The sequence below is a fragment of the Physeter macrocephalus genome, unplaced genomic scaffold (assembly GCF_002837175.3).
Source record: "Physeter macrocephalus isolate SW-GA unplaced genomic scaffold, ASM283717v5 random_531, whole genome shotgun sequence".
NCBI classification, from domain to species: domain Eukaryota; kingdom Metazoa; phylum Chordata; class Mammalia; order Artiodactyla; family Physeteridae; genus Physeter; species Physeter macrocephalus.
In genome coordinates, this window is record NW_021145936.1 from 15,657 (window position 1) to 39,044 (window position 23,388).

At 55.9% G+C, this 23,388-nt stretch overlaps 5 protein-coding genes across 6 annotated transcripts in view; 2 read left to right on the forward strand and 3 right to left on the reverse strand.

Annotated features, from left to right (window-relative positions):
- CATSPER4 (cation channel sperm associated 4) overlaps positions 1-2,295 on the reverse strand; it is a 15,063-nt gene extending 12,768 nt beyond the window's left edge. The window contains exons 1-4 of the mRNA XM_007111333.3: positions 2,222-2,295; positions 1,650-2,030; positions 1,446-1,523; positions 838-981 (exon numbers count right to left, since the gene is read on the reverse strand). Of these exons, the coding sequence (XP_007111395.1) occupies positions 838-981; positions 1,446-1,523; positions 1,650-1,721 (294 nt within the window). The 5' untranslated portion in view covers positions 1,722-2,030; positions 2,222-2,295. The remainder of the gene's footprint in view (positions 1-837; positions 982-1,445; positions 1,524-1,649; positions 2,031-2,221) is intronic.
- Positions 2,296-2,398: 103 nt separating this feature from the next.
- CNKSR1 (connector enhancer of kinase suppressor of Ras 1) lies at positions 2,399-12,930 on the reverse strand. 2 transcript variants are annotated; one of them, XM_055083216.1, is made up of 21 exons: positions 12,721-12,930; positions 9,746-9,903; positions 9,461-9,642; positions 8,796-8,880; positions 8,331-8,372; positions 8,147-8,251; positions 7,366-7,425; positions 7,185-7,253; positions 6,790-6,891; positions 6,633-6,703; positions 6,465-6,541; positions 6,215-6,321; positions 6,106-6,136; positions 5,529-5,701; positions 4,592-4,665; positions 4,357-4,428; positions 4,019-4,092; positions 3,810-3,871; positions 3,629-3,728; positions 3,355-3,536; positions 2,399-3,104 (listed from the first exon to the last, which is right to left on the reverse strand). In XM_055083216.1, exons 1-21 carry the CDS (start codon positions 12,914-12,916, stop codon positions 2,850-2,852), a joined length of 2,277 nt encoding a protein of 758 aa, XP_054939191.1. In that variant the 5' UTR covers positions 12,917-12,930; the 3' UTR covers positions 2,399-2,849. The 2 variants fall into 2 exon arrangements, with proteins under 2 accessions (XP_054939191.1, XP_007111396.2); XM_007111334.4 differs by having other exon boundaries at positions 2,403-3,104; positions 12,702-12,803.
- A 3,245-nt stretch (positions 12,931-16,175) lies between these two features.
- On the forward strand, positions 16,176-17,406 carry ZNF593OS (ZNF593 opposite strand). Its single transcript, XM_055083217.1, has one exon. It carries the CDS (start codon positions 17,004-17,006, stop codon positions 17,148-17,150), a length of 147 nt encoding a protein of 48 aa, XP_054939192.1. The 5' UTR covers positions 16,176-17,003; the 3' UTR covers positions 17,151-17,406.
- Positions 17,407-17,495: 89 nt separating this feature from the next.
- ZNF593 (zinc finger protein 593) lies at positions 17,496-18,561 on the reverse strand. The gene is made up of 3 exons (XM_007111335.3): positions 18,175-18,561; positions 17,877-17,939; positions 17,496-17,785 (listed from the first exon to the last, which is right to left on the reverse strand). The coding sequence occupies exons 1-3, from the start codon at positions 18,372-18,374 to the stop codon at positions 17,644-17,646; spliced, it is 405 nt and encodes a 134-aa protein (XP_007111397.1). The 5' UTR covers positions 18,375-18,561; the 3' UTR covers positions 17,496-17,643.
- A 1,141-nt stretch (positions 18,562-19,702) lies between these two features.
- Positions 19,703-23,260, forward strand: CUNH1orf232 (chromosome unknown C1orf232 homolog). Its single transcript, XM_028486023.1, has 4 exons — positions 19,703-19,860; positions 21,198-21,281; positions 21,393-21,490; positions 22,913-23,260. The coding sequence occupies exons 1-4, from the start codon at positions 19,777-19,779 to the stop codon at positions 23,202-23,204; spliced, it is 558 nt and encodes a 185-aa protein (XP_028341824.1). The 5' UTR covers positions 19,703-19,776; the 3' UTR covers positions 23,205-23,260.
- Positions 23,261-23,388: the final 128 nt, after the last annotated feature.

Consider the following 23,388-nt stretch of genomic DNA (forward strand, 5'->3'; position numbering starts at 1 on the left):
GGAGGGCCCCACGTGCCGCGGAGCGGCTGGGCCCGTGAGCCATGGCCGCTGAGCCTGCGCGTCCGGAGCCTGTGCTCCGCAACGGGAGAGGCCACAACAGTGAGGGGCCCGCGTACCGCAAAAAAAGTAAAAAAAAAAAAATAAAATAAATTAAAAAAAAATAAAAATATTGATTTTCAATAGCACAATTCATGTATGTGGTAGACTCCTTGTAAGAAATTAAAACATCAAGGGTAAGACCCAAGCCATAGCAAACTTCAAGTTGGACACGCAGAACTCACTTCCATGCTGTTTGTCCTGCCCAAAACACTCTTCTCCACCTCTCTCTGCCTGGCCAACTCCTATTCATTCTTTGCTCTGTGTTTAAATGTCCCTTTCTCCAGGAAGCCTTCCCTGACTCCCAGATTAGGGTCAATGCCTCCTCTGAGCTTCCACATACTCTGTGATATGGAGTGATATGTCTGTCTATCTGAGACAGAACTGGGTCTGTTGTGTCCATACCTGGCACTGAGTGCAGTATCTGGTACAGAGTGATTCTCACTTAGTGGCTATTGATTACAATGGGATACCCTTCCCCCCAAGGCACCCATTTGCCTGCCTCTGCTCACACCATTTTTCTCTTGTCCTTCCTCTGCAAATCCAATGCATTTCTCAAAGCTGGGTTCCCCCCACCACGAAGTCTTCCTTGATCTTTAGGAAAGTCAGCACTGACAGGCCCTTGAAGAGCATCCAATCCAACCATCATGAACAGATGAGGAGCCCGAGGCCCAGAGAGGGAAGTGACTTGCCCAGGCCCCTGTTAGATCAGTGGGGTCAGAGGTCAGGCTGGAGTCCCACCTGGCCAAGAACGGAGTTGGTGCGGAGAGCGATGGTGATGGCGTTGACCACCAGCAGCACGGCCAGCAGCAGCTGGAAGGCCGGGTGTCGGAGCAGCTCCTTGACATACATGCGAGTGATGAACTCCTGCCTGTCCCAGGCATCCTGGGAGAGGGCAGGGGACCTTCCTTCAGGCAGGTGCCACCGTAGGAGGCCTCTGCCTGGAAGTTTGCTCTCAGTGAATAGGGACCCTTGGGGGCCACTCTTGGGAAAGAAGTTGCCTGAGAGGGGATTATGGAACGGGGGCCTCAATGTAGAGGTCACTACCTAAATGGCCACTAAAAGCGGGTCACTGCTGGATGGTCTTTATTGGGGTCATTGTAAGGGAGACTCTTTTGGGGTCTTTGCTGGGGAGTGGCTGTCATTATATAGGGGCTCCTGTAGGGGCACAGCTGGGTGGTTACTAACATACCAGCTGCAGGGATCACAGCTGGGACATTTAGAAGGCAGAAGGGGCAGAGGTATTCTGAGGGCCGGTTGCCCCATAGACACAGCTGCACAAGGGTCACTGTGGGGGTGAGGCTTGCTGCAGGCCCCCCGACAGGCTGCAGGCCCGGCCTCGGCCTTACCTTACTGCTGCTAGTGATATCTCGGCGGTTGATGAGCACTTGCTCCTCTGGCCGGAGGTAGGACTCGTGAGCGGCCCTCTGCAAGGGTGAGGAGAGGGCCCATCAGTGCAGCCGCTGCACCTCCGGACCCAGTATGGTCCTCCAGTGCCCGTCCCGCCCCAGGATGCCCAGCTTGCGCAGTGCAGCCAGGCAGGTACCACCTACCACGCGGTTCAAAGGCATGATATAGGTGGTGTCGGTCCAGTGCTGCCACCAGGTCCTCTGGTTATCCGCCATAGTTGCTCAGTGTCCCTCCCACTCCTCAAAGAAACTTCATTCCAAGCTGTCCTGCCCCCCTTCGTGGTGATATCATAGAGGCCTCTGTGACCTCCACCTGTCCGCATTCCACCAAGGAATTCTCACACCAAGAGCAGCTCTTCCCACTGACTCCCCTCAGCATGCCACAGAGGAGGCCACGGACACCAAGGCGCTGGGTGGGGTCAGAGGTCAGAGGCTGATGAGAGCAGGTCAGGTCTCCTGTGCAGCCTGGACGGAGACACAGGGGCGGGTCCCTGCTCTGCGTCTAGGAGCTGGAGTGAGACTGGACTAAGGAGAGAAGAGGAGAAAGGTGTTTCGTTCTGTGGTCCTCCTCCTAGCAGACCTCAGCCTGCAACCCTGCCCACCAGCTACCCCATCCCACCACTCCAGTCTCCAGGGCTGCCCCCACCTCCCGCCGCCTTTCCAGGCAAGGTACGTTTCCCCAGCTGTAGGGTGAAAGGCTGGTCTCTGTTTTTCACCTTTTGCCCCTGGAGATGGGGCAGGAGAGCACTCCGGTCTCTGATGGGCATGGGTAGAAGTCCCCAGCACCCTGGTAGGCATGGGGCTTCAGGTACAGAGCCCAGGCTGGTGGGCCACAGAGTGGGCTAGTTACCAAAAGTGCTCACCCCCCGCTCTGACAGCTTTTCATCCCAGTCCCCTCCGGGAAGCAGATTCCAGATTCTAATACAGAAGTCAAAGGCACATGTAGATTTCTGTTAAAGAAACTGACTTTATTTAGTTGAAAAGTGTCTCCTGGGTAAAGTGAAGAATGCCGGTACAGACTGGCTTGGGGAAAGAAGTGCTGCGGGGCGGAGGGGGCAGGTCTGTGACCCCACAGAGCACAGGGTAGGAGAGAGTTCTTTCGGCCCCGCCTCTTGCTCCTTCCTTGGCGCAAAGCTCACTTCACTTCACCCCACTCCAGGGGAGGGAGGAGCAGAAATGTCAGCAGCTCAGGCAGAGGCAGTCAGCTTGGGACAGAACCATGGACAAGCGCTACTTCCAAACTGGAACAGAATGCAGGGATGCTCTGTCCTAGATATGTCAGAGGTGGCCCTCCAGGCCAGAGGTCAGGAGCTAGGGTACTGGCCAGAGTTAGAAGTCAGGAGGTCAGAGGTCACTCTCTGGGGTCAGGGGGCAGAGACAGGAGTGCTCCTCAGGCTGAGAGGCTGCAGGGTGGGAAGCCGGTCCCCTGGAGTCAGAGTTTGGGACTTGGGAGCTGCCCTCAGCCGGCCCCACTCCGCAGGCCCCCAGGCCCTCTGAGTAGAGCTCCTGGTTCTGCTCCTTCCACCTGCGGAACTTCTCCCCAGTGAGCTCGGGGTCGCCTAGCACCTCCTCCAGGGCCTGCAGCTCCTGCAGCTTTGCCTGGAAGAGGTGTAGGGGTTAGGGCCATGATCACCCAGGGAGCGGGCAGAGCCTGAGTCCAGAGCTAGCTCTGGAGTCCAGTGTCCTAGAACCCAGCACCTGGCCTGGTCCAGCCCCCATCCTCAAATCGAGAGCCTAGCTCCAGAAACCTAGAACTCAGCCCGGTCCACAGCAGAGCCCAGGGCTGAGGGCCAGGAACCGAGCCGAAAGCCCCGAGCCCAGCCCCTAACGGTGCCCTGCGCCCGCTGACCTTGAGCGTGCTCTGCAGCGCCCGCACGCGGTGCACTCGCTCATTGAGCTGGGGGTCTCGGTTGCGCCGCATGAAAGAGCTCCGCCATTGCTCGTGAGTGAGGGGCTGCGGCCTGCCCAGGAGGGACACGCCACCCAGCCTCAGCCCCCGTACCATTCCTTCCAGGGCCCCTTCGCTGCTGTCTGTGGGAGGGGGAGCAGGGTGAGCGTGTGCCCGCCCCCGCCCCCAGCCCTCCGTCTCGGCTCCCAGCCCCGCCCCCCGCTTGGCTCGGCACCTGTCGGAGGGCCGAAGGAGGTCGGTGGGCTGCCCTGCGTGAGGGCGGCCGCAGGTGATGTGTCTCCGTGGAGCGAACTCCCAGCTTGGGACGGGCTGGGCTGGGGGCAAGGTGGAAGGAGAGGAGGGTATCAGTCTGAGGTCCATGGCCTGCTCTTCACCCCACGTCAGCTCCCACTCACCGAGGCTGAGCAGGATCCAGCCTCATCATCGGGGTCTTCTGCTTCCGTCTCACTGTAGCACTCTGGGGTGGACAAGAGTGGCTGGGGAACCCACTCAGCTTCACAGGGTTTGGGCCGGCCAGGGGGTGGGCTCGGGGGAATTGAGCTCCCAGCCCCCATCCCAGGGAAGGCAGAGGCTCAGGGGAGACCCAGCCCTGTGAGGCACCCACCTTCCTCTCGGGGCAAGGGGGCGCGGCCTGGAGACCGGTACTTGGAGATGCAGGTAATGAGATGGCGCACCCACCTGTGGAGGGGCAAATGGGTCTCAGGGAGTTTCCACTTACTGTATGCCAGGGGCTTTCGCCTATATCATCTTCTAGTTTAATCCTCAGAGCAACTCTGAGAGATAGGAATTCTTAGTCCATTTTAGAGAAGATGAAACTGAGGCTTAGAAGAGTGAGTGTCTTGATGAGCCCTATCAGAGAGCTGGGCTCTGAATCCAGGCTCCTGAGCCCAGGCCCCCGGGCACTCCCGAGCAAGCTGTGGAGGTGAAGGGGGTGGCACTCACATGCTCAGGTCCGTCAGGGTATCAGCAGCGAAGATGAAGGGTTTGTACACATTATGGGTGAGCTGGAACACACTGCCAGGGAGCAGAGGGGCCTCACTCACCTGGGGGTGCCCATCCAGACCGCGGAGAGGCTGGACTGGGCATCCCAGCTACCTGCTGCCCCCACCCGCCCCTCCTGTCACCTACCTCTCCCTTTCTCTCCCCACCCCCAGCCTGTCACACCTCAGGACTTAACTATTTTTTCTTCTGATCTTGTCCACTTTCCAGACTATAGTTGGAGACATTGATGAGGCCCTCAGCCTTCTCATCCTGGGGAGATCATAGTGTGAGGGTCAGCTTGAAGCCCCAATACCCTCAAGGCCCAGTCAGGCTCCTGAGGGCGGGGGAGGGGAGAGGGCATTTCCTGGGCTCTCTAAACGCCCATCTCTCAGTGCCCAGAGCTCAGGGCAGGAAGCTGGGGTGGGGTCAGGAGGTGTGACCAAGGGGTGCCTCTGAGCCTGGCAAGGGGAGCCAAAGATAGCCAGAGAAACAGCCAAGGAAGAGGAGCCTACTCATGCATTTGCTCCATCACAGACACAGACAAAGCTGCTTTGCAAATGCTCCTCTCCCTGCCTGGTTTTCTTTCTCCTTTCCATCTGACTAACCCTCAGGCATTGATTTTTCAGGAAGCCTTCACCACTCTTCAGGTGGACTGGCCACCTCTGCTGGGTTCCCACCCACCCCTGGCTCTTCTGCCATCGTAGTACGTGTTCCCATATTGTCCCTGACCGTGTATTCCTCCCTCTCCCCACCGGCCTGAGTAACGGAAACGGTCCAATTCTTCCCTGTGTCCCAGGGCCCAGCCCAGAGCTGGCTATACAGTAGGCACCTTGAATGTTAGTTGAAAGAATAAACAATTGCTTGAATGGCCCATAACTAGGATGAACAGATTAACAGAAGAGGAAAGAAAGGCGGGTGGAATCAAAGAGATTCTACCCGGCCTGTGATACCTCTTCCAGACCGCTTATGTACACACATCTGCTCGGTTCTCTCTGAAGAGTGTCCCCATTTTACACATAGGAACACTGGGGCCCACCTGTGACCACAGATGGGAGTGGACCGTGGAGGAGGGACAAGAGCCGAGGCCCTGAGGTGACTCACTCGCTTACCTGTGTGTGTGTATGGGGTCTCACCTGGGGCTGGCGGTACCAGTAGAGCGTGTGTCCCTTGAGCACAAACCAGCAGCGGCGCCAGCGCGGGCCCATGAAGCCCCCGGGCGCCTTGCGGAGCAGGAGCCAGCCATCACGGTCAGGCCGGCCCAGCTCCCGGCAGGACACCCGCCGGCGGCTCAGCTGCGTCGCCACACCTGCAGCAGCACAGCGCGCTGGTCAGTGAGGGGCTGGTGGGGTGTCCCGGACCCCCAACCTGCTCCTTTGCCCCCCACGAGCACCCCCAGTTGATATTTCTGAACCCATGCTCTGGGCTCAGAATGTTACACGTGTCACTTCTGAGGTGGGGATGACTCTTCCCGTTTTAGAGACAGGGAAGCTGAAGATCAGAGGATGAGCTGTTTGTCCAAAGTCACAGAGCTGGCGAGAGGCCCAGGCTGGGAGCATAGGTCTGTCTGACCCCAGAAACAGAGCTGTTTCCAGGAGAGGCTGTGTGTGAAGTGTGTGTTGTGGCGGGGGGGGTCTTGCCCAGCACTGTAAAGACTTATAAGAGCTCCTCATATCAGGGCATCACCCCCACCCCGTCAGGTGCATTTCATACCTTTTGATTTCTTGCGACGAGGGACAGGACTCTGAAAGGACCACAGGAGGTTAGAGAAGCGTATGGGTACAAAGCCACACACCCCTCCTTGCTGAGCCCCAGAGCTTACCTTGTCAGGGTGTTCTGGGGGCTCTGGAGCGTCTGCTACCCCAGCTAGGAGTGTGGCTGAGGGTGCATGGGGGCTGGGCAGGGGCTCCGGGTCAAGGGAGGTCGAGGCTGTCAGGGAGCGGGGAGAGAGAGGGAGGGTCCCTGAGCTCAGACCCGGGCCCAGTGGTAGGGTGGGGGTGTAAGAGTCCAGGATCAGGCAGCCCACATGCCTTGTCCAGGGCATCTGCTGACTGGTGGGGCTTTGAAATTACCTGTCCAGGCAGCAGGGCTGGGTCCGGGACTTGGGTTTGAAGTCAGGTCGAAGGCGAAGACGTCTTCCGATGGGGCCCTGGAGAGATCAGGAAGGGATGAGGTGAGCCATGACCCACCCGCCAAGACCTACCCGGGGCCAAGACCTACCCGGGGCCCGAGCCTGTCACCTGGGAGACGGCAGGGCAGGAGCCGGCGATGGGCTCACTGGGCGTGGGGGGCCCAGGGCCTGAGGAGGGGTCTGAGGGATAATCAGAAACAGGTGATGGAGCTGGCGACAGACAGGGGTCTGAAAGCAGACTGGGGGCAGGGGCAGGCGGCAGGTACCTGTGAGGGTGTCTCTGGCACCGGGACCTTCTTCAGCACTAAGCTGACCCCGTCTGGCTCCCGGAGCAGCTCCCTCACCACGTTTTTATGGGGCCAGCCCACCTGGGGGACAGGGCAGAGGGCAGGGCAGGGATGCTCGGCGGGACTGAACTGGGCAGGAGGCTCTGAGGCAACCCGACAGCCCTTGGCCTCAGAGCACTCCCTCAGCCTCCCGCTCAGCCTCACCTCGTCCTCCTGCAGGAAGCCTCCACGAGCCCCTCTGACCTGTGTGAGCTGGCTGGCCTCATGGAAGGCAGCTCCCACAGCCCTGGTCTCCCCGAGGGAACCTCCCCACCCACCGACCTGGGTTCTACTCAGGACCCCCTTCCTCCCACCACGCCCCTCCCCTCACTCACCACCACCTGCTCATTGATCTGGACAATCTCATCTCCAGGCAGGATCTGCAGCCGGGAATCAGTGGGGACCTGGTGGGGGGTGGGATTCAGAGGGTGCACCCTCACGGGGCTGGAAGCTGGCTTGGCTGGCAGGTTGGAGGGCCACGGGGGTGGGCGGCTGAGAAGGGTGGAGGAGCCTCACCTGGGTGCCCACTCGAGACACAAAGTGCAGGCAGTTGCTGGTGGTGTGGATCTCCAGGCCCTGCAGGGCAGAGGCTGCAGTCACTAAGGGTGTGGGACCGCCGGGCCAGGACCCCTGCTAGGCACCATGACTCACAGGTGAGGGGAATGGGGGAGAGAGCTGGCCTCAGCTTGGCACCGCTCGACTTGCTATGTGACTTTGGGCTCACTGCTGCACCTCTCTGGGCTCTGCCTCCTCCTCCCCTAAGGGCTGAGGGGAGCAGGTTGCAGACTTCTGAGGTATGAGATTCTCAGCAACTTTCCTGAAGAATCTCATACCTCAGGGACAGGAGCGGGACAGGGCAGGGCTGGGGCCTCTGGTTTTCCCAACTGGTCAAAGATTAAAGCAAAAAAGTTCATGTCCTCTCCCCTCTCCCCTAGGTCCGTGTCCCAGGGCTGGGATGTGTCACCTGAGACCACACCAGCTGCAGCCCCTCAGGACCGGAGAAGGGGCTGAATGACGGTGAGACCCCAGGGAAGTCCTCTGGGCCTTTAACATCTGTACAAAAATTCCCTGGAAGTCCAGTGGTTAAGATTCCACGCTTGCACTGCAGGGGGCGCAAGTATGATCCCTGGTGGGGGACCTAAGATCCCACATGCCACACGGTTCGGCCAAAAAAAGAAAAAAACAGGGCCTTCCAGCTGTGACAGTATAGGATTCTGTGGGATCCTAGAACCAGATTTCAGGGCCCCGACAAGGCTGCCAAGGGGTCAGGGGTGAGAGTTGAGAGGTCAGGGCTCACCGAAGGATCGTCCAGCGGCACGTGCTGTAGCACGGCCTTCTGCTCCAGCAGCTCCTCTGGGCTGCAGCTCAGGATGTTGTGGCAGATCCCGGCCACGTGGCTGCTCTGGCGGATGGAGAGCAGGATGTCTAGCCTGAGCCCCGTCCCACCCCATCCCCACACCCCACTCACCCGCCAGACTCACAATCCTCAGGACTTTGCTCTCCTTCTCAGCCGCTGGACAGTCCTGGAAGCAGAGTGAGAGAGCAGGGGCCCGCCCTGAGCAGGGCGCACTGCCTTCGTCTGAGGGCAGGGGGATTCCCTGCAGTCCCTCCCGGCGGCCCGTACCCTGGCCCCCTTCCCAGAACTACATGGCCTTAGAGCTTTCGCACGGAGGTCTCATCCCCCTGATGCCAGGCCCCCAGAAGTCACCACACATGCCCTCCCCCGCTCCACCCCCTCCTGAGAATCAAACTTCCTGTGCTGCCCTCGCCAGTTAGGAGCTCCCACGCCACCATCACCCCCTACCCAGTGGCCGGGCCTCCTCTCTTTCTGCCCTCGCCTCTTCCTGCTCTCACACCTGATCCTGTGCTGATTCACAAGTTATAAAAAGCTCTAGCCTGACTTGGTCTCTACAGCCTGGGCCAAGCCTGGCCTCTGGTTCTCCTACCTCCTGCAATGCCTGGCCCAGCTCCCCGCACAATTCCCCAATCTCCTGGCAGGATGAGAAGTCATTTAAGTGGGAGAAGAGGTACCTGGCAGAGGGAAGGATGGAGCAGTGGTTAGGGAACTGAGCTTTAACAGTCAAGCCACTGAACCACCCTGTGCCGGCTACGCATCTGAGACTCTGATGGGTTTTGATTTGGGGTAAAGGAGATGACTGATACATCTAAAGACCTTAGTCAAGTGCCTAATAAATGCCAGGCCCTGTTCTAGGCACTGGGGAGACAGACATTAAACATCTAATTACATCAATAATGATTTAACTTCTACTGCTGTGAAGTGTAGGGAGCTCTGAGAGTGTGTTAACAGGAAAGGCTTCCCTGAGGAGGTGACATTAGAGCTGGGACCTATGGGACAAGCAGCGGCCAGTGAAGTGGGTAGAGAGCTCTTTATATAATGCTGTTGATGTGACTGTCATGATTACAAGCTCGAGGTGGGGTGGGAACCCAGGCAACCCAGTGCCCCTACACAGACCAATTAACCTCTTTGCCCAGTTCCACTATATCTGAACAAGAGCAAAGCTCTATTTTTCTCTCCCAGGTCCCAGAGGAAGCCAAGGATGAGAAGGGTCCCCTCACCAGTTACTCAGACCCTAGGAGGAGACCGAAGTACCTGTTGAGCCAGAAGAGGAGGGAACGGGCCTCATGCACCAGCTCCATGGCCGCGCTGAGGACATCTGCAGGAGGCTCAGCACAGCCCCCCAAGCGACCTTGGACTAAGCTCTGGAATGCCCGGATCCCCTCCAGCAGCCCCTCTGTCAGGCTCTGCAGGTTCTCTGACTGTAGCCCGGAGCTCTGTACCACAGAGGGGCAGGTTAATTCCTGGCAGCGGCCAGCCCCCCATCAGCACCCCCAAGGTGGGTGGAAGCTGCAGCCAGTGTGGCCGCCATTCACTCACCAGGGCCCGGAGCTGTTCCACCCCTTCCAGGATGAGCTCCTGGTGGCCCAGAGGCCACACAGTTAGAGCTTCCAGGCTTCGGGGGCAGAGCTGGAGCAGGTACTTGCCAGGCAGCTCCCAGTCCTCAAAGTCATAGTCCTGCAGGGAATCATCGAGCCCTGGTGGAAGAACGAGGGTCAGCATGGGGGAGCCAGGGGGTGTCAAGGCCTTTCTGGTCAGTGCAAAAGTCCTTCTCCCAATGACCCTGAGACCCAGGCAGTGTTCTGCCCTGCCCATTTCACAGGTAAGCCTACTGAGTTGAGAAGTAGGGTCATATAGGGCAGTGGTTCTCAAAGGATGGTCCCCAGACCAGCAGCCACAGCCTCATTGGAAAACTTGTTAGAAATACAAATTCTGGGAATTCCCTGGTGGTCCAGTGGTTAGGACTCAGTGTTTTCACAGCTGTGGCCCGTGTTCAATTCCTGGTCGGGGAACTAAGATCCCACAAGCTGCGTGGCATGGCCAAAAAAAAAAAAAAAAAAAAGAAAAAGCCAAAACATGGAAACAACCTAAGTGCCCACTGACAGATGAATGGATAAAGAAAATGTTACACACACACACACACACACACACACGGGAATATTATTCAGGCATAAAGAAGGAAATCTTGCCATTTTCAGCAACATGGATGGACCTTGAGGGCATTATGCTAAGTGAAATAAATCAGACAGAGAAAGACAAATACTGTATTATCTCACTTACATGTGGAATCCCAAACACCCAAACTCATAGAAACGAGCAGATTGATGATTGCCAGAGGCAGGGGATGAGGGGGTAGGGGAAATGGGTGAAGGTGGTCCAAAGGTACAAACTTCTATTTATAGGTCACTTTTGGGGGTGTAATGTACAGCATGGTGACTATGGTTAGGATTCTGGGCTCTCACTGCCACAGCCCCTGCTCAGTCCCTGGTCGGGGAATGAAGATCCCACTAGCCACACCGAGCGAGCGGCCAAAAAAACAAAAACAAACGAATTCTCACATCTGCTGAATCAGAACTCAGGGGCGGGGCCCAGCAATTTGCATTCTAACAAATCCTCCAGGTGCTCTGATGCTGCTCAAGTCATGCTTGATGGGGCTTTGGAGTCAGGGAGACCCGAGTGACAGCGATTGAGCAAGTAACTTAATTACTCCGTGCCTCAGTTTCCTCACCTATAAGATGGGGAAGATAAAAACACCTACCTTCTAATCATGTGTATTAAATGACACGACACATGTCAAGCACTTGGCCAATTGCCTTGGTTCATGGTAGACAGTAACAGCCCCCGTATTATTATTGCCAGACTCTTTACCGTGATCCCCAAGGCCCTGTATGATCCGGCCACCACCTGCCTCTACAGTCACCTCTTGGCGCACAGCCCCTCGAACTCAACCCTTCAGATCCAGAGCACTAACTCCCTGCAGCTCTTGGAATGCTCTCTTGCCTCAGGGTCCTCAAATGTGCTCTTTCTTCTGCCTGGACTGCTCTTCCAGCTCCTTCACGTCCTTTTTCATCTTACTCCTTCCAGGAAGCCTTCCACAACTCCCCAGGCTGGGTTGGGGGCCTCTGCTGCTCTCATTGCCCCTTGCACCTCCACAAACCCCTGCATCAAAGCACTAACCTCGCCTACTTGATCACGAGCTCTTCAAGGACTGGACCTTAAACAAGTGTTCATCTCTAATTCCAGCCCAGGCCTCTTAGAAGGTAGACACTCACAAGTAAGAAAAATATCTAGTGAATGCTTACTATGTGTTAGGAAAAATTTAAGGGCTTTATACATATTAACACATTTAATCCTCACCGAATCTAGAAAGCAGAGATACTGTTATCCTCATTTTACAGGTGGGAAAACATACAAATAGAGGTTAACAGCTTTCTCACTCTTTGAAGGAACCCCTACCATTCCAAGCCAGGGTCTTTTGTGATCAATAGCTCTCCCTCATTCCCTGTGTGACATTAAGAGCCCTTGACTAGGAGTTCGTGAACCTGTTACTCCGTGGCTCTGGGCCCTCGAGCACCTCCCTTCCTGTGCACACAGCAAATGTGCTGTGCTGCCTCCCTCCCAACAGACCCTGATGTTGAGCTGCACGTGCCAGGCCCTCAACATGATTGTCTTATTTGGTTCACTTCATGAGATCAGAGTTGCCTTTCCCATTTTATGGATAGGGAAACTGAGACTTGTAGTCACAGAACTGGTGAGTGGAGGGGCTGGGCCTGGAACTCAGTCTGGGAGTCTGACGCCAGCCCTGAATCCCTGCTTTTACGGGGGCTGGTCACCCTGAGCCTGCCCTCACTGGGCTCCGGCCGCCCCCTCCACTCTGGCTCCTCCCTGTAGGAGGAGTGTCCTGACTCCCCTCCCGGCTCCCAGCTGCATGTCAGAAGGTCTTCACTTCTCTGAGTCGGCTGACAGTCTGGGACCTTTCCCACCCAACTGGGCTCATCCCCGCTGGAGGCCTAGGGAGGGGCTGTGCTGACCCCTCCGGTCAGGCCCGGGCTTCTGCTCTCACTGGGAGCTTCGGGGTGGGGGGAAGGGAAAAGACACCCCACCGGCTCTATTCCAAAGCCTCAGCAAATCACTTCCTGGCTCAGTGTGTAGTTTTCGGCTTCTGAAAAATGGGTTTAATAACAGCCCACTGCACCCTGGGGCAGAGGGGGCGGGCAGCTGGCGAGACACCGTCTGTGTTCCTTACACAACCACTGCCTCCCCATTGCCACCCTGGAGGCTTCTTGGGCTTCTGGGGGGATGGGAGACCCCCTCTGGGTCCTCCGGGGGGGCCCCCCCGGGGTCATCTCCATTATCCTTCTGCCAGGTTCACGGCAGACACTCTGTAAATACTTGTTGACTGACTAACCAACTGACAAACTCGGCAGGTCCTTTGTCCTTTTCCTCTCCCCGTCCCAGTGCCCCTCCAGCCCGACACTGCCCCAGCCCCACCCACCTCTCAGCCAAGCCGCCACCTTCCCGGGGGTCCAGGTCGCTACTGGCTCCATGGCCAAGTTCGGCTTCTCGGATCCGCACCCGCTCCGTCTCGCCCGCGCAGGAATTTCCGCTCCCAGAGCTCTGACCTGGGGAGGGGCTGGGCTGGGCTGGGGGCGGAGCCACTAGCATACCTGGGCCCACAAAGCTGGCTAGGTGAGGTGCTGTGACAGCCATTGGCCTGCTGCCTGTCCACCACCTGCCCTGCCCTTCAGGCATCCTAGGGCAGCTGGGCTGCCAGACCTGGGGGTGGTGCCACTGATGTGTGACCCAGGGGACCTCAGAGCTGGCCTGGGATACCCGCCCCAAACTGGCCTCAAATGGCAGGGTGCGACCCTGACCTTCAAGCCTCCTCAAAAAGGGGCCAAAAAGTGAGCAGTGAGCACGGCAGCAAAGCGCAGAGGTTAGGAAGCCAGAGCCTGGGTGCAAATCTTGGCTTGGCAGCTTGTTAGCTTTGTGACCAAGGGCTAAGCTTACCCACCAGGCATCACTTTCCCTGTCTGTAAAATGGATATAATAGTTCCTACTTCAGAGGGCTGCTATGCAGAGTACCTGTGTTAATAGCTCTACAACCTTTAGAACTGGTTTTTAGCCCCCTCTTTTTTTGCACCGTGGACCCTTTTGGCAATCTGGTGGAAACCCTGGACAGTTTCTTAGAATGATGCTTTTAAAAGCATAAAGCAAAATGCTGAAGATTACAAGGAGGACAGTTATTATCAAAATATATTGAAAACCACAAATTTATGATATAGTAATATGCATTTATCAGCATTAAATAACAAGACTGGCAAATTAAATTCCTTTTCTAATGATCAGCATGTTGTTACTCAGCATGAATAACACTGAACTGTGGAGGAAGTCTCTGACTCACCTCCTTGCACTTATTGATCAGCAAACACCTACAGATAGGGGATGCAAGAGGATAACAAATAAGCTGGGTGACCAATGTGAGAGCAGGTGGATTCACCATTTGGTCACTGACGCTCTACTGGGCACCAGCAATGGCAGCTATGCTGCAGGAGTGTCTGAAACGGTGTGATTTAGCAGTGGGTTAATAACTGTCACCATTTTGAGATCGTTATGAGCATAAGTGATATTTTGGGATACTCGTGATAACAACAATTTGATATGAAAATATCTGTGATTTCTACTGGTGACAAAGCCACAGATACTGCTAATACTTCAATCCATAAAGAAGGAAATGGTAAATTTTAGTTAGAGGTTAGTGAAAATAAATATATAATTTTTTTGCCATGCAAGTTTATAGGCCCCCTGAGTTGGGAAGCCCAGGTTAAGAGCTTTCCTCTAGAACAATGTCTAACACAGACTAAGTGTCTGCAGTTATCATCATCATCATCCCAGGCCAGGGGACTCCCAGGACTTTGGAATCAGGCAGAATCAGTTCCACTTGTTTGAGATTAACATACACACTGTTATGTATAAAATAGATAACCAACGAGGACCTACTATATAGCACAGGGAACTATACTCAATATTTTGTACTAATCTATAAGGGAAAAGAATTTGAATATATATGCGAGAATATATATATATTCTTGGACTTTCCTGGTGGTCCAGTGGTTAAGTCGCTGTGCTTACACTGCAGGGGGCACGGGTTTGATCCCTGGTCAGGGAAGTTCCACATGCCGTGTGGTGCAGCTAAAAAAAGAAAAAAAAAAAAATATATATATATATATAACATGTATTCTTATATATATATCACTGAATCACTTTGCTGTACACCTGAAACTAACACATTGTAAATTAACTACATCTCAATTAAAAAAAAAATCAGTTCCGGGACTTCCCTGGTGGTCCAGTGGGTAAGACTCCATGCTCCCAGTTCAGGGGGCCTGGGTTGGATCCCTGGTCAGGGAACTAGATTCCACACGCCGCAACTAAGAGTCCGCGTGCTGCAACTAAAAAAGATCCCACGTGCCTCAACTAAGACCCAGGGCAGTCAAAAAAAAAAAAAAAAATCAGTTCCACTTGCTGTGTGACTGAGCCCACCCCTTACACCTCTCTGAACCTGTTTCTTCCTCTCTAAAAGCCAGGGGCTGGGGGGGTGTGTGTGACTAGACCTTAGCTCTGTGAGGATGTCTTTTAAATATTTTGAAATCTAATATGAAGTAGATGTGAGTTATTCTTGTTTTAATTCCATGGGGAGGGGCCTGGGAGGCCTGCCCCTCTGTGTCACCTAACTTGGAATCTCTACCAGTACCCCAATACCTGGCCTCCAAAAGCTGTCATGATCTTGATTGTCACCCAGACACCTGAAGTCTGAGTTTGGCCCACAAATGTCCATGTGGTGTGTGTGTTTTGTCACCATTTAACAACTTCACATACAAATTGAGTTCTCTGAAACTTGGCCAGCTCTGTTCACCCCATCCCACCTTCACATGTGGCATCAAACATGAGTGCAGATCGTCGGCTGCTTCAAGGGGACTCCAGCTCACCAGGTCCCCACAGGACTTGCTCCCTCATTTGTGAACCAGTAGGCTCCCAATTTGCAACTTGGCCTTCACCTCTCTGGCTTTGTCCTTGGCCTCATGTCCTCATACGCTGCACTGTGTGTATCCCTTTAACACTCCTCGGTGCTTTCCCCTTTAATGTTTTTGCCTCTTCTTACACTGGCCTCCCTGCGGCACTCGGGAAACCCAATAAACACAGACCTATCTCCACCATCCTGATTTCATCAAACACCTACCCTGAGCTAGCACAAGATAGAGGGGAGAAGCCAGCCAGCCTCTGCCCTCCCTCAACTCACAATCCTGTAGGGGAGAAACCGACAAGAACTTACCACGTGTACTCAGATACTCCCTGTAAATGACTGGGGTCCTAACAACCACACCAGTGCCTTTACTCTGGGCCCCCAACACGTGGCAGAGCTAGGAAGTTAGGGGCACAGTAAATGGCAGCTTCTATTTTGAAGGTAGTTTTATGAGTTTATGAAAGGTCTTTGGATCTATTTGCTGTAAAAATTTCAGCGATAACAGTAGGTCATTAAGTGGAAGGAGGACGTGCCCTTTCCCCAGCATGTCCCTATCCTGTTGCCCAGGTTGGGCTACTGTTTTCTGGGTGTTCTTCCATTCTCTCTATATGCAGATACTCTACATGGTATTCTGGAAATATGCTTGTCCCCCCATTTTTATGAGTTAATCAATACCAAATGAAATCATACGAATAATGCCCAGCACAGTCAGCTACTATTTTTTCTTTTTGGCCATGCCACGTGGCTTGCAGGATCCAGGTATTGAACCCAAACCATGGCAGTGAAAGCCTGGAATCCCAACCACTAGGCCACCAGGGAACTCCCAGTCAGCTACTATTTTTTAGCACTCAGACAGCTTTCTTAAGATGCAGATCTTTTATTATTGTCCCCAAGCTGAGGTAGGGAAGTCCCTACAGAAACTCCATCTTGGAGAAAGGGGTGGAATGTGCCTTCCCCCAAGGTAGGTGTGGTTGATCCAACAGAAACCGAGTGAAAAAGGCCTATTCCTGTTTGGAGGGGGTGCTAATAAGGCACCCAACCCCTCCTTTGCTGAGAGCTGACTGGCGACATCCAATCATCTGAGGTAGGGTTAGGGCCACGACCAGGGCTGGGAGGCCCTCCCATACCTGGTCCAGGCCTGAGACTTCTCAACACTACCAGGCAAGGCCTCTCCTGCCTATCCGGCCTGCACTCCCTGGTGGGTGGGGGAGGTGCTGCTCAGGCCTGATGCTGATCTCTCCTGACAGCTGCTCCTAAGGCTGGCAGGGCGGGCAGGCGGGGGAAGGGACAGATTTAAAGGTCTAGCTGCCCCGCCCCCTGCCAGACCTGGGAAGGCAGGCGCTGGTGAGCATCCTCTCTGTCCTAATTTCCACTTCTTGGTACCATGAACGCCACTGGTCCTCATTCCCGCTTCCATCCCACAGGACATCAGGAAGACTAGCGGCACCCACCATGCGATTTCGACGCCTGACACCTGGCTACTTCCGAGTGCTACAGGTAAGCACCCCAAATGGTGGCTTCTGGGACCGACCCCTTCCTCCCCCTACCATGGCTGGGATGATACCCAGCAGCCAGGCTGTCACATTCCCTGCCGCCTGAGCAGCCAGGGCCCACATAGGCAGTGAAGCGAGAGGGATTGGGGTGGAATCTCCCTGGGGCAGCAATGGTATCCATATCTCCTTCCCTCAGCTGTAGCTTCTCAGCCCCTTTCCACCCCCCACCTTCCCAGAAGTCTCAGCTGACCCCTCAGGTGGACCCTCTGTGCACCTCCAGATGCAGATAGCTGGGGAGCTGAAGGCAGAGCCCCGGAGTCCACTGGTGGGGATCGTGGCTGCACTGCTGGCTATCCTCGGGCTGGGTGGCTCCTGCTATGCTGTCTGGAAGATGGTGGGGCAGCGGCGGCCGCCACAGGCTCCATGATGAAGTGGGCAGCCTCTCACCTGGGCCCTGGGCGGGTAGGTGACTCTCGGGGGCTACAATCTCAGGAGCCTACTTCTTTTCTGGGGGGGGTGTCACTCCCTGCCCTCATTGGAAGCAAGGTAGTATAAACCTGATCCTACCCATCCCCCCCACACACCTGGGCTGCAATGGGGGGGCTTCAGCTCAGATGCCAGGAGCCCTGAGGGAAGAAAAGGATTCAGGTTTTAAAGCTGAATCAAGTAGGGAGTAAACACCCTGGGCCCTGTACACAGGAATAGAGAGAAACCCTTACAGGGCTTGAATTTGGAGGAGTGGCCTGGAGGTTAGCGAGTCAGAGGCAAGCCCTCTTTATCCAGTTCTTTTATTGGGAGGGAGGGCACCCGGAAGAGGCCATCTACTTTCCAAACCAAAAAAGACTGGCATAGTCTCTCCCAGCCTGGCCTTTGCATCACTGTCCATGGGCAGCTCCTCTGCCTTGCATCCTCAGGCCATGTCAGGTAGACGTGTCCATCTCAGGGACCGCGGTGGATACTTCTGTGGGCACTGCCAGCCTTTGGGGAGGAACATAGGAACCCATACCCGCTGCCCTCTCTGCTTCTTCCTGACTGTAGGGCTCCACACTCAGCTGCTTCAGCCTGGGAAAAAGAATAGGAGTTGAGAGCTGACCAGATGCAAGCCCTGTCTGCCCGGCACACATCCATCAATACTCTCCTTACTCCTTCGTACCTTTTCTTGTGGTCTTTGGATCGGAAGTGGGTCTTCAGGTTGGCAGAATCGATGAAGTACCTCCTGTAGGGATGAGAGGTAAGAAGGATAGTTAGAAGGTGATGCCTCTCAGGTACGCCTATTTCCCTGACCCTAGCTCATTCCCTGATGCTAGGCTCCGTGCTTGAAGGGATGGGAGGCCGGCAGACCCACTGGTCCCAGGAGAAGAGACCCTGCGCGTCCCGGGACCCTGATCTCACACCCCCGGCCCGTACCGCGGACCCTTCTCCTCCTCAGGCTGGGCCCGGCCGGAACTCACGCGCAGGCCAGACAGCGATGCAGGCCGCCCCCTGGCAGGTCGGGATCAGGTTCCGCGCCTGGGTCTGGCCGGGGCCGTGCGGCAACCTGGGGCCGCAAATCGCGGTGAATCTCATCCAGGTCCGGCTGCCGCCGCTTCGCCTTCATCTGGCGGGCCAGGGAGTGCGCTCGGTGCGCGCCCGTCCGGCGGGAGCGACCCATGACGGGTGACAGCAGGACTAGAGGTCCCAGAGCCGACTTGGGAGAACACGCGTGGGCGCTTCCGGACTGCTCAATGACGCCTTGTGACGCCCTGGGAATGATCAGGTTCTGCCAGACCGCCTCTGATGACGTCACTTGCGCGGGCCGCGCCTCGAGCGCCCCCAGGCGGCCGTCGACGTCAGTGACGGAGCTCTGGGCCGGGCCCCAAGAAGCGTCCTCTTCCGTGGCTGGAGGGGGAGGGTGGTGCGTGCCCTGGGGGGATGCCGGCCCGTCCGCTGCCCTGCCCGTCCCGCCTGGCCCACAGCACTGTCCTCTGGCCTTATCACCTCTTCCTGGTTCCCAGATCTTAGACTCCGCGTTGCGGGTGGCGGGGGGGGGAATGCTGCATTTTTGGGAGGCAGTAAAAAATGTCTGTGATGTTAATAAATTAATAAATGAATGAGAGTGAATAAGTTTGGGATCCCGGCCCCCACAGAGATACCTCTAGTCCCTGAGAAAGCCCTCGCCACTTCTCACCCCTCCCCAGTTATTCCTCCCCAGAGATCACAGTGCTTAGGCGTACTGTCAGACTCAAGAGGGGTCGGCTCCTCTCACAAGAAAAGGAGATGCTCACAGAAGGACCTCCCATCTTTGAGCCCCTTCTCTGAGCCCTGGACTCCCAGGCGTGGGCTGGCATCAAAGGGAGAGATACAGCCCAGGTGTTTGCTCAGAGTGGGGAGCGAGCCAGAGAGCCTTTCCCCATGCACCAGAGCCTGGTGCAGGCTGACCAGAGGAACTCAGCAATAATTCAGGGGCTCCAGTTCTTTGGAACCTGTTGCCAGGAAACAGGGAGACCAGCACGTGCATCCCTGGGGAGAGGAATCAGTTTCCAGCCCAGACAAAAAAAGCAGTGAAATGTAAGCCCAGGGCACCGACTGGGAGCCTTGGGACCTTCCCACTCCAGTTCACAGAGGCTGAGTGCAGACATAGGGCAGAACCCTGTTGAGGGAACAGCTGGTATGGCTACAGTCACAGGGGAACCACGGTGGGTCCTAAGCCCAAGGACTTTGTAAATGGCATTCATGAATGGAAGAGGATATTTCTGGAGCCATTCCAAATGATCAAATTCAAGAACTCCTAGGCCCAGGAAGGATGCTTCTGTGGAGGGAGTCTTCATTATGTCTTCATTATTCTTGGTGAATATGGGTCAAGACGAGGGGCTGAAGTGGCAGAAGCTGGCTCTCACCACAGACTCCTTTGGATCGGGTTCACCTGCTGGGCACTGTGCCATCTGGGGAGGCTGGTGCATCTTTAATGAGGTCACCTGATCCCTGGGACAGGCTCTCAGCCTTACCAAGTTCCTGGAGCCAGACACACTGGGTGCTTCCCGTGCCTGGGTGCCAGGCCCATTTCCCCTGCAGCCATGAACCAAGCCTTCTGGAAAACCTACAAGTCCAAAGTGCTACAGACCCTGACTGGGGAATCTGAGGAGGACCTGGCAGAGGAGGTGGGTAATATCCTGCTTGCTGGATGGGGCATGGGCAGAGGGGCAGCAGGAGTGAAAGATACTAAGAAGGGCAAGGGACTGGCTATGAGAGAGAGAGAAAGAGAGATTTGTGCCGAAGCAACTGGCAATTCATGGATGACCAATGGCACGGTGCAGTGTCAGAAAGTCAGGACATTCCAGAAAACCAAGGAAGAAAAGACGTGGGGGGCACTGGAGGAGTGATCACTGTCTCCAAAGATCTCAAGGGCTGCCACACAGAAGGGATCCTTTTAGGACCCATGCGCAGTACCCACACAGATACACTCAGCTTGACACAACTTTCTAATGGGCAGAGCTGAGCAAAAGCAGGATGACTCACCTTGAGAGGAAGCAAGGCCCCAGGAAGTAGGGGAAGTGGCACTTGTACACTGAGGGTTACTGTAGCAGCAACAGAACAGAACCATACTTGGACCATGTTTGTTCTGACATTTAAAAAGAAAAATTGAAAAGGCTCCAAAACAGTCTTACCTCTGGAGGCTGTGATAAATGGCAATTGCACAGATAGATATGGCGGAGGCAGGAACTAGTGCTGGGGTGTGTTTATGTCAGTGTGAACACGTGTATGTCTACACAGTTTGGTGTCTAGGGCTGGCCTTGTGTAGAAGTATCTGTGGGTCAGTATTGGGACTGGCATCCATGTGGAATCCCCAGTTAAGGTGTGTGTGCAGGTGTGAACTGGTTACAGGTATTTTCAAGTGTGTTTTGAGGGGGCAGAAGTCTACAGAGGCATGCAGGCATTCGCAGGTACTATGTTTGTATGGCATGTGTGTTTGGGTGTGTGTGAACATCTGTGTCTTGGTGTCTGTGGATGGGTGGAGAGGTTTTGTGTGCTGTGAGTGGGCCTCCATGCAGCTGTCTTCAGTTGTGGAAGTACACAGGTGTGAATGGTATAACTGTGTAAGTGTTCTTGTGTAGGTGCCTCACAGCACATATATCTGTGTACATACAGGTGAAGAGTTGTAGCCATGCGGAGGCACGCTCCTGTACAGGTGTGTGTCTACATTGGCGTGCGAGCCCTTGTCCACATGTTTTGCAGTGTGTATGCATGTGTCTGTGGGTGGGCAGTTATGTGAGCTCAAAGGTGTCTGCGGGGATTGACTGTACAGGAAACATGTGTGACCGGGAGCTTTGCGTAGAGGTATAGCTGCGTGTATTATTGGAGGGTGTCAGGGGCCTAGGTGTGCGTCCTGTTCCATGGGGTTTGGAATACCAGGTCTGTGTACCAGGCTAGCAGTGGGGGAGGGAGGTCATATTCCTCTGGGGCCTCTCTCATGCTGGGTAGGGGTCTTGTGTCCCAGAAGGAGAACCCAGCGTTAGTGGAGTCTGAGGCAGCAGAACCAGCTGAAGAGGCCTTCAATCCCATGTCACAGCTGGCCCGCCGGGTGAGTTCTCCCTTCTTCCACCCCAACCCTGGGGAGCCTGGCAGAAGCTGCTGTGGAGTCCTGGGAGGTGGTGCTGGGGGCCATCCTTGACTCCCAGCCCCTCTCTCCCAGGTTCAGGGGGTTGGGGCGAGAGGCTGGCTGACAATGTCGTCTCTGTTTAACAAAGAAGACGAGGACAAGCTTCTGCCACCAGAGCCCTGTGCTGACCAGTACGTGTGTGTGTTGAGGGGGTCTGGGATGGGCCTGGGGATCCCCTTCTCCCATGTGCTTTCCTTCTGGTTTGCTTGTCTTTCTGACTGCGGAGGACTGGGGAGGGCCAGCCCCTGGCTGTTTCTGTTTCTCTCAGCTGGAAAGAGGCCCAATCAGTATATCTGGGAGATTAGGTTAGATCTCAGGAGGAATTTACCAGCTGTTGGGATTGAGATGCTAAAAGGTATTATGGGCTCTCTCTCCCCATCTATGTGGGAGAGGTCATCTCCCTAGAATAAGGGAACCCAGGAGAGAAGTTTTAGGTGCTTGGAACAGAGAGTGGTTCAGATCAGTGGTTCCCAAGTATTGGTCTAAACCCTCATCCTCCCAGGGAACTTGAGACAAACACAGATTCCCAGACCCTCCCTCAAAGATTTTGATTCAGCCGGTGTTGGCTGAGGCCTGGTATCTATATTTTCAGCGAGCTCCCTGAAGACTTGAGGACAATAGCTTAGGAACCACTGTCTTAGCAGGTCTTTGATGCTGGGGGCATAGAGGGTCAGACCCGGGGCCTTGTCTTCCTCCTAGCTCTATTCTGGCACACACTCCATCTCTGCCCTTTCCTCCAGCCCAGTCACACTTCCCTTTTGGCGTTCCCCTATTCCTTTCTTCTCTAGGTTCCCCCTGACCCACCCATCTCTCCTGCCCCAGGGTTCCTTTTCTCCCTCCCGCTCACCCCCTCTCCCTACCTCAAGCCTCATCACTGCTCCTTGATTGCCCTTCCCCCCACATCTACTTGCTACCTCCCTAGTCCCCCTCTCCCGTAAGCCTTTGATCTAGGCCTTTCTCCTTTGCTCGGGGTCGCTCCACCCATCCTTCTCCCCAGCATCCCTCATTTTTCTGGACCCTCTTTTCCTCCATCCCAGAACCAGACCCCTGTCCCCGCCCCGTCTCTTTCCCCAGGGCTCTGCCCTCGTGTTCCGGAACGACCGCCCCCAGAGTCTGACCCCGCCCCCTCCCCGGATCTAACGTTCCCATTCGGGTCCCACAGTCTCTTCGCATCCTTCCGCCCGCCCCTCTCTCAGGGCTCCTCCTCCTCCACCTTCCCAGACCCTGCGCCTCTGGCTCCCCTCCTCTGGCCTCGCCCGTCTCCTCTACCCTAACCCCTGACCCCAGCTCTCTCCCCAGGGATCCTGATCCCGGTGCCCTCTTCCCACACCCCTCACCTAATCCCCTGCCCCTGCCCCACCCCAGCCCCCTTTCCCAGTGCCTCTGAGCCCTCCCCTTGCCTCCAGGCCCTGCCCCCAGTCTCCCGGGCCCCTCCGGCCCCTGACCTCACCCGGGCCCCACTGGCCCCACTACTGGTCCCTTGACCCCGCCTCTTGTCCTTTGTCCTCTCCGGGGCCTCTCGGCCAGCCCCTGACCCCGCCTCTCTCCTGCAGCCCGCTGGCGGCGCAGCCCTCCTCTCCGGCGGCGGCGGAGACGCGCGGGACCGGGTTCTGGGACGTGTTCGCCAGCAGGTGGCAGCAGCAGCAGCAGCAGCAGCAGCAGGCGGCGGCAGCGTCCATGCTGCGCGACGCGGAACCCGCTCCGGATCAGGACCCTGAAGCCGGGGACGAGGCCGCCGAGCGCCCCGAGCCGCGGGAAGCCGATCCCGCAGCCGGCTTCAGGTGGGGCTTCCTCACCCACAAACTGGCCGAGATGAGGATGAAAGCTGCGCCCAAGGGCGACTAGTCTGCCGGCCTAACTGGGCGACCGCTCCTCCCTTCCCGCGATAAAAAAAACACCCTGGCCCGGCACCCCGTGTGACCGCGTGCTTTTGTCCATACGGCGGGGAAGGCTGCTTTTGGGTGGGCAACCTCAGGGCAGGGTCCAGCTGGAGTGGTCCTCGCCTTCTCCCCCCACAAACGTACAAGGA

Coding starts and splice junctions, on each gene's coding strand:
- CNKSR1 (XM_055083216.1), bottom strand. CDS start 12,916: ATGGCTGTCACAGCACCTCACCTAGCCAGCTTTGTGGGCCCAGGTATG. Junction 9,904..12,720: donor CGACCTGGACCCCCGGGAAG/GTGGCGGCTTGG, acceptor TTCTTCCACCAG/GGCTCGATGATTCCCTGCAG. Junction 7,254..7,365: donor TGTCTCGAGTGGGCACCCAG/GTGAGGCTCCTC, acceptor ACCCCCCACCAG/GTCCCCACTGATTCCCGGCT.
- ZNF593OS (XM_055083217.1), top strand. CDS start 17,004: ATGCAGATAGCTGGGGAGCTGAAGGCAGAGCCCCGGAGTCCACTGGTG.
- ZNF593 (XM_007111335.3), bottom strand. CDS start 18,374: ATGGGTCGCTCCCGCCGGACGGGCGCGCACCGAGCGCACTCCCTGGCC. Junction 17,940..18,174: donor CATCGCTGTCTGGCCTGCGC/GTGAGTTCCGGC, acceptor TCATCCCTACAG/GAGGTACTTCATCGATTCTG. Junction 17,786..17,876: donor TCCAAAGACCACAAGAAAAG/GTACGAAGGAGT, acceptor TCTTTTTCCCAG/GCTGAAGCAGCTGAGTGTGG.
- CUNH1orf232 (XM_028486023.1), top strand. CDS start 19,777: ATGAACCAAGCCTTCTGGAAAACCTACAAGTCCAAAGTGCTACAGACC. Junction 19,861..21,197: donor AGGAGGACCTGGCAGAGGAG/GTGGGTAATATC, acceptor CTTGTGTCCCAG/AAGGAGAACCCAGCGTTAGT. Junction 21,491..22,912: donor CCAGAGCCCTGTGCTGACCA/GTACGTGTGTGT, acceptor TCTCTCCTGCAG/CCCGCTGGCGGCGCAGCCCT.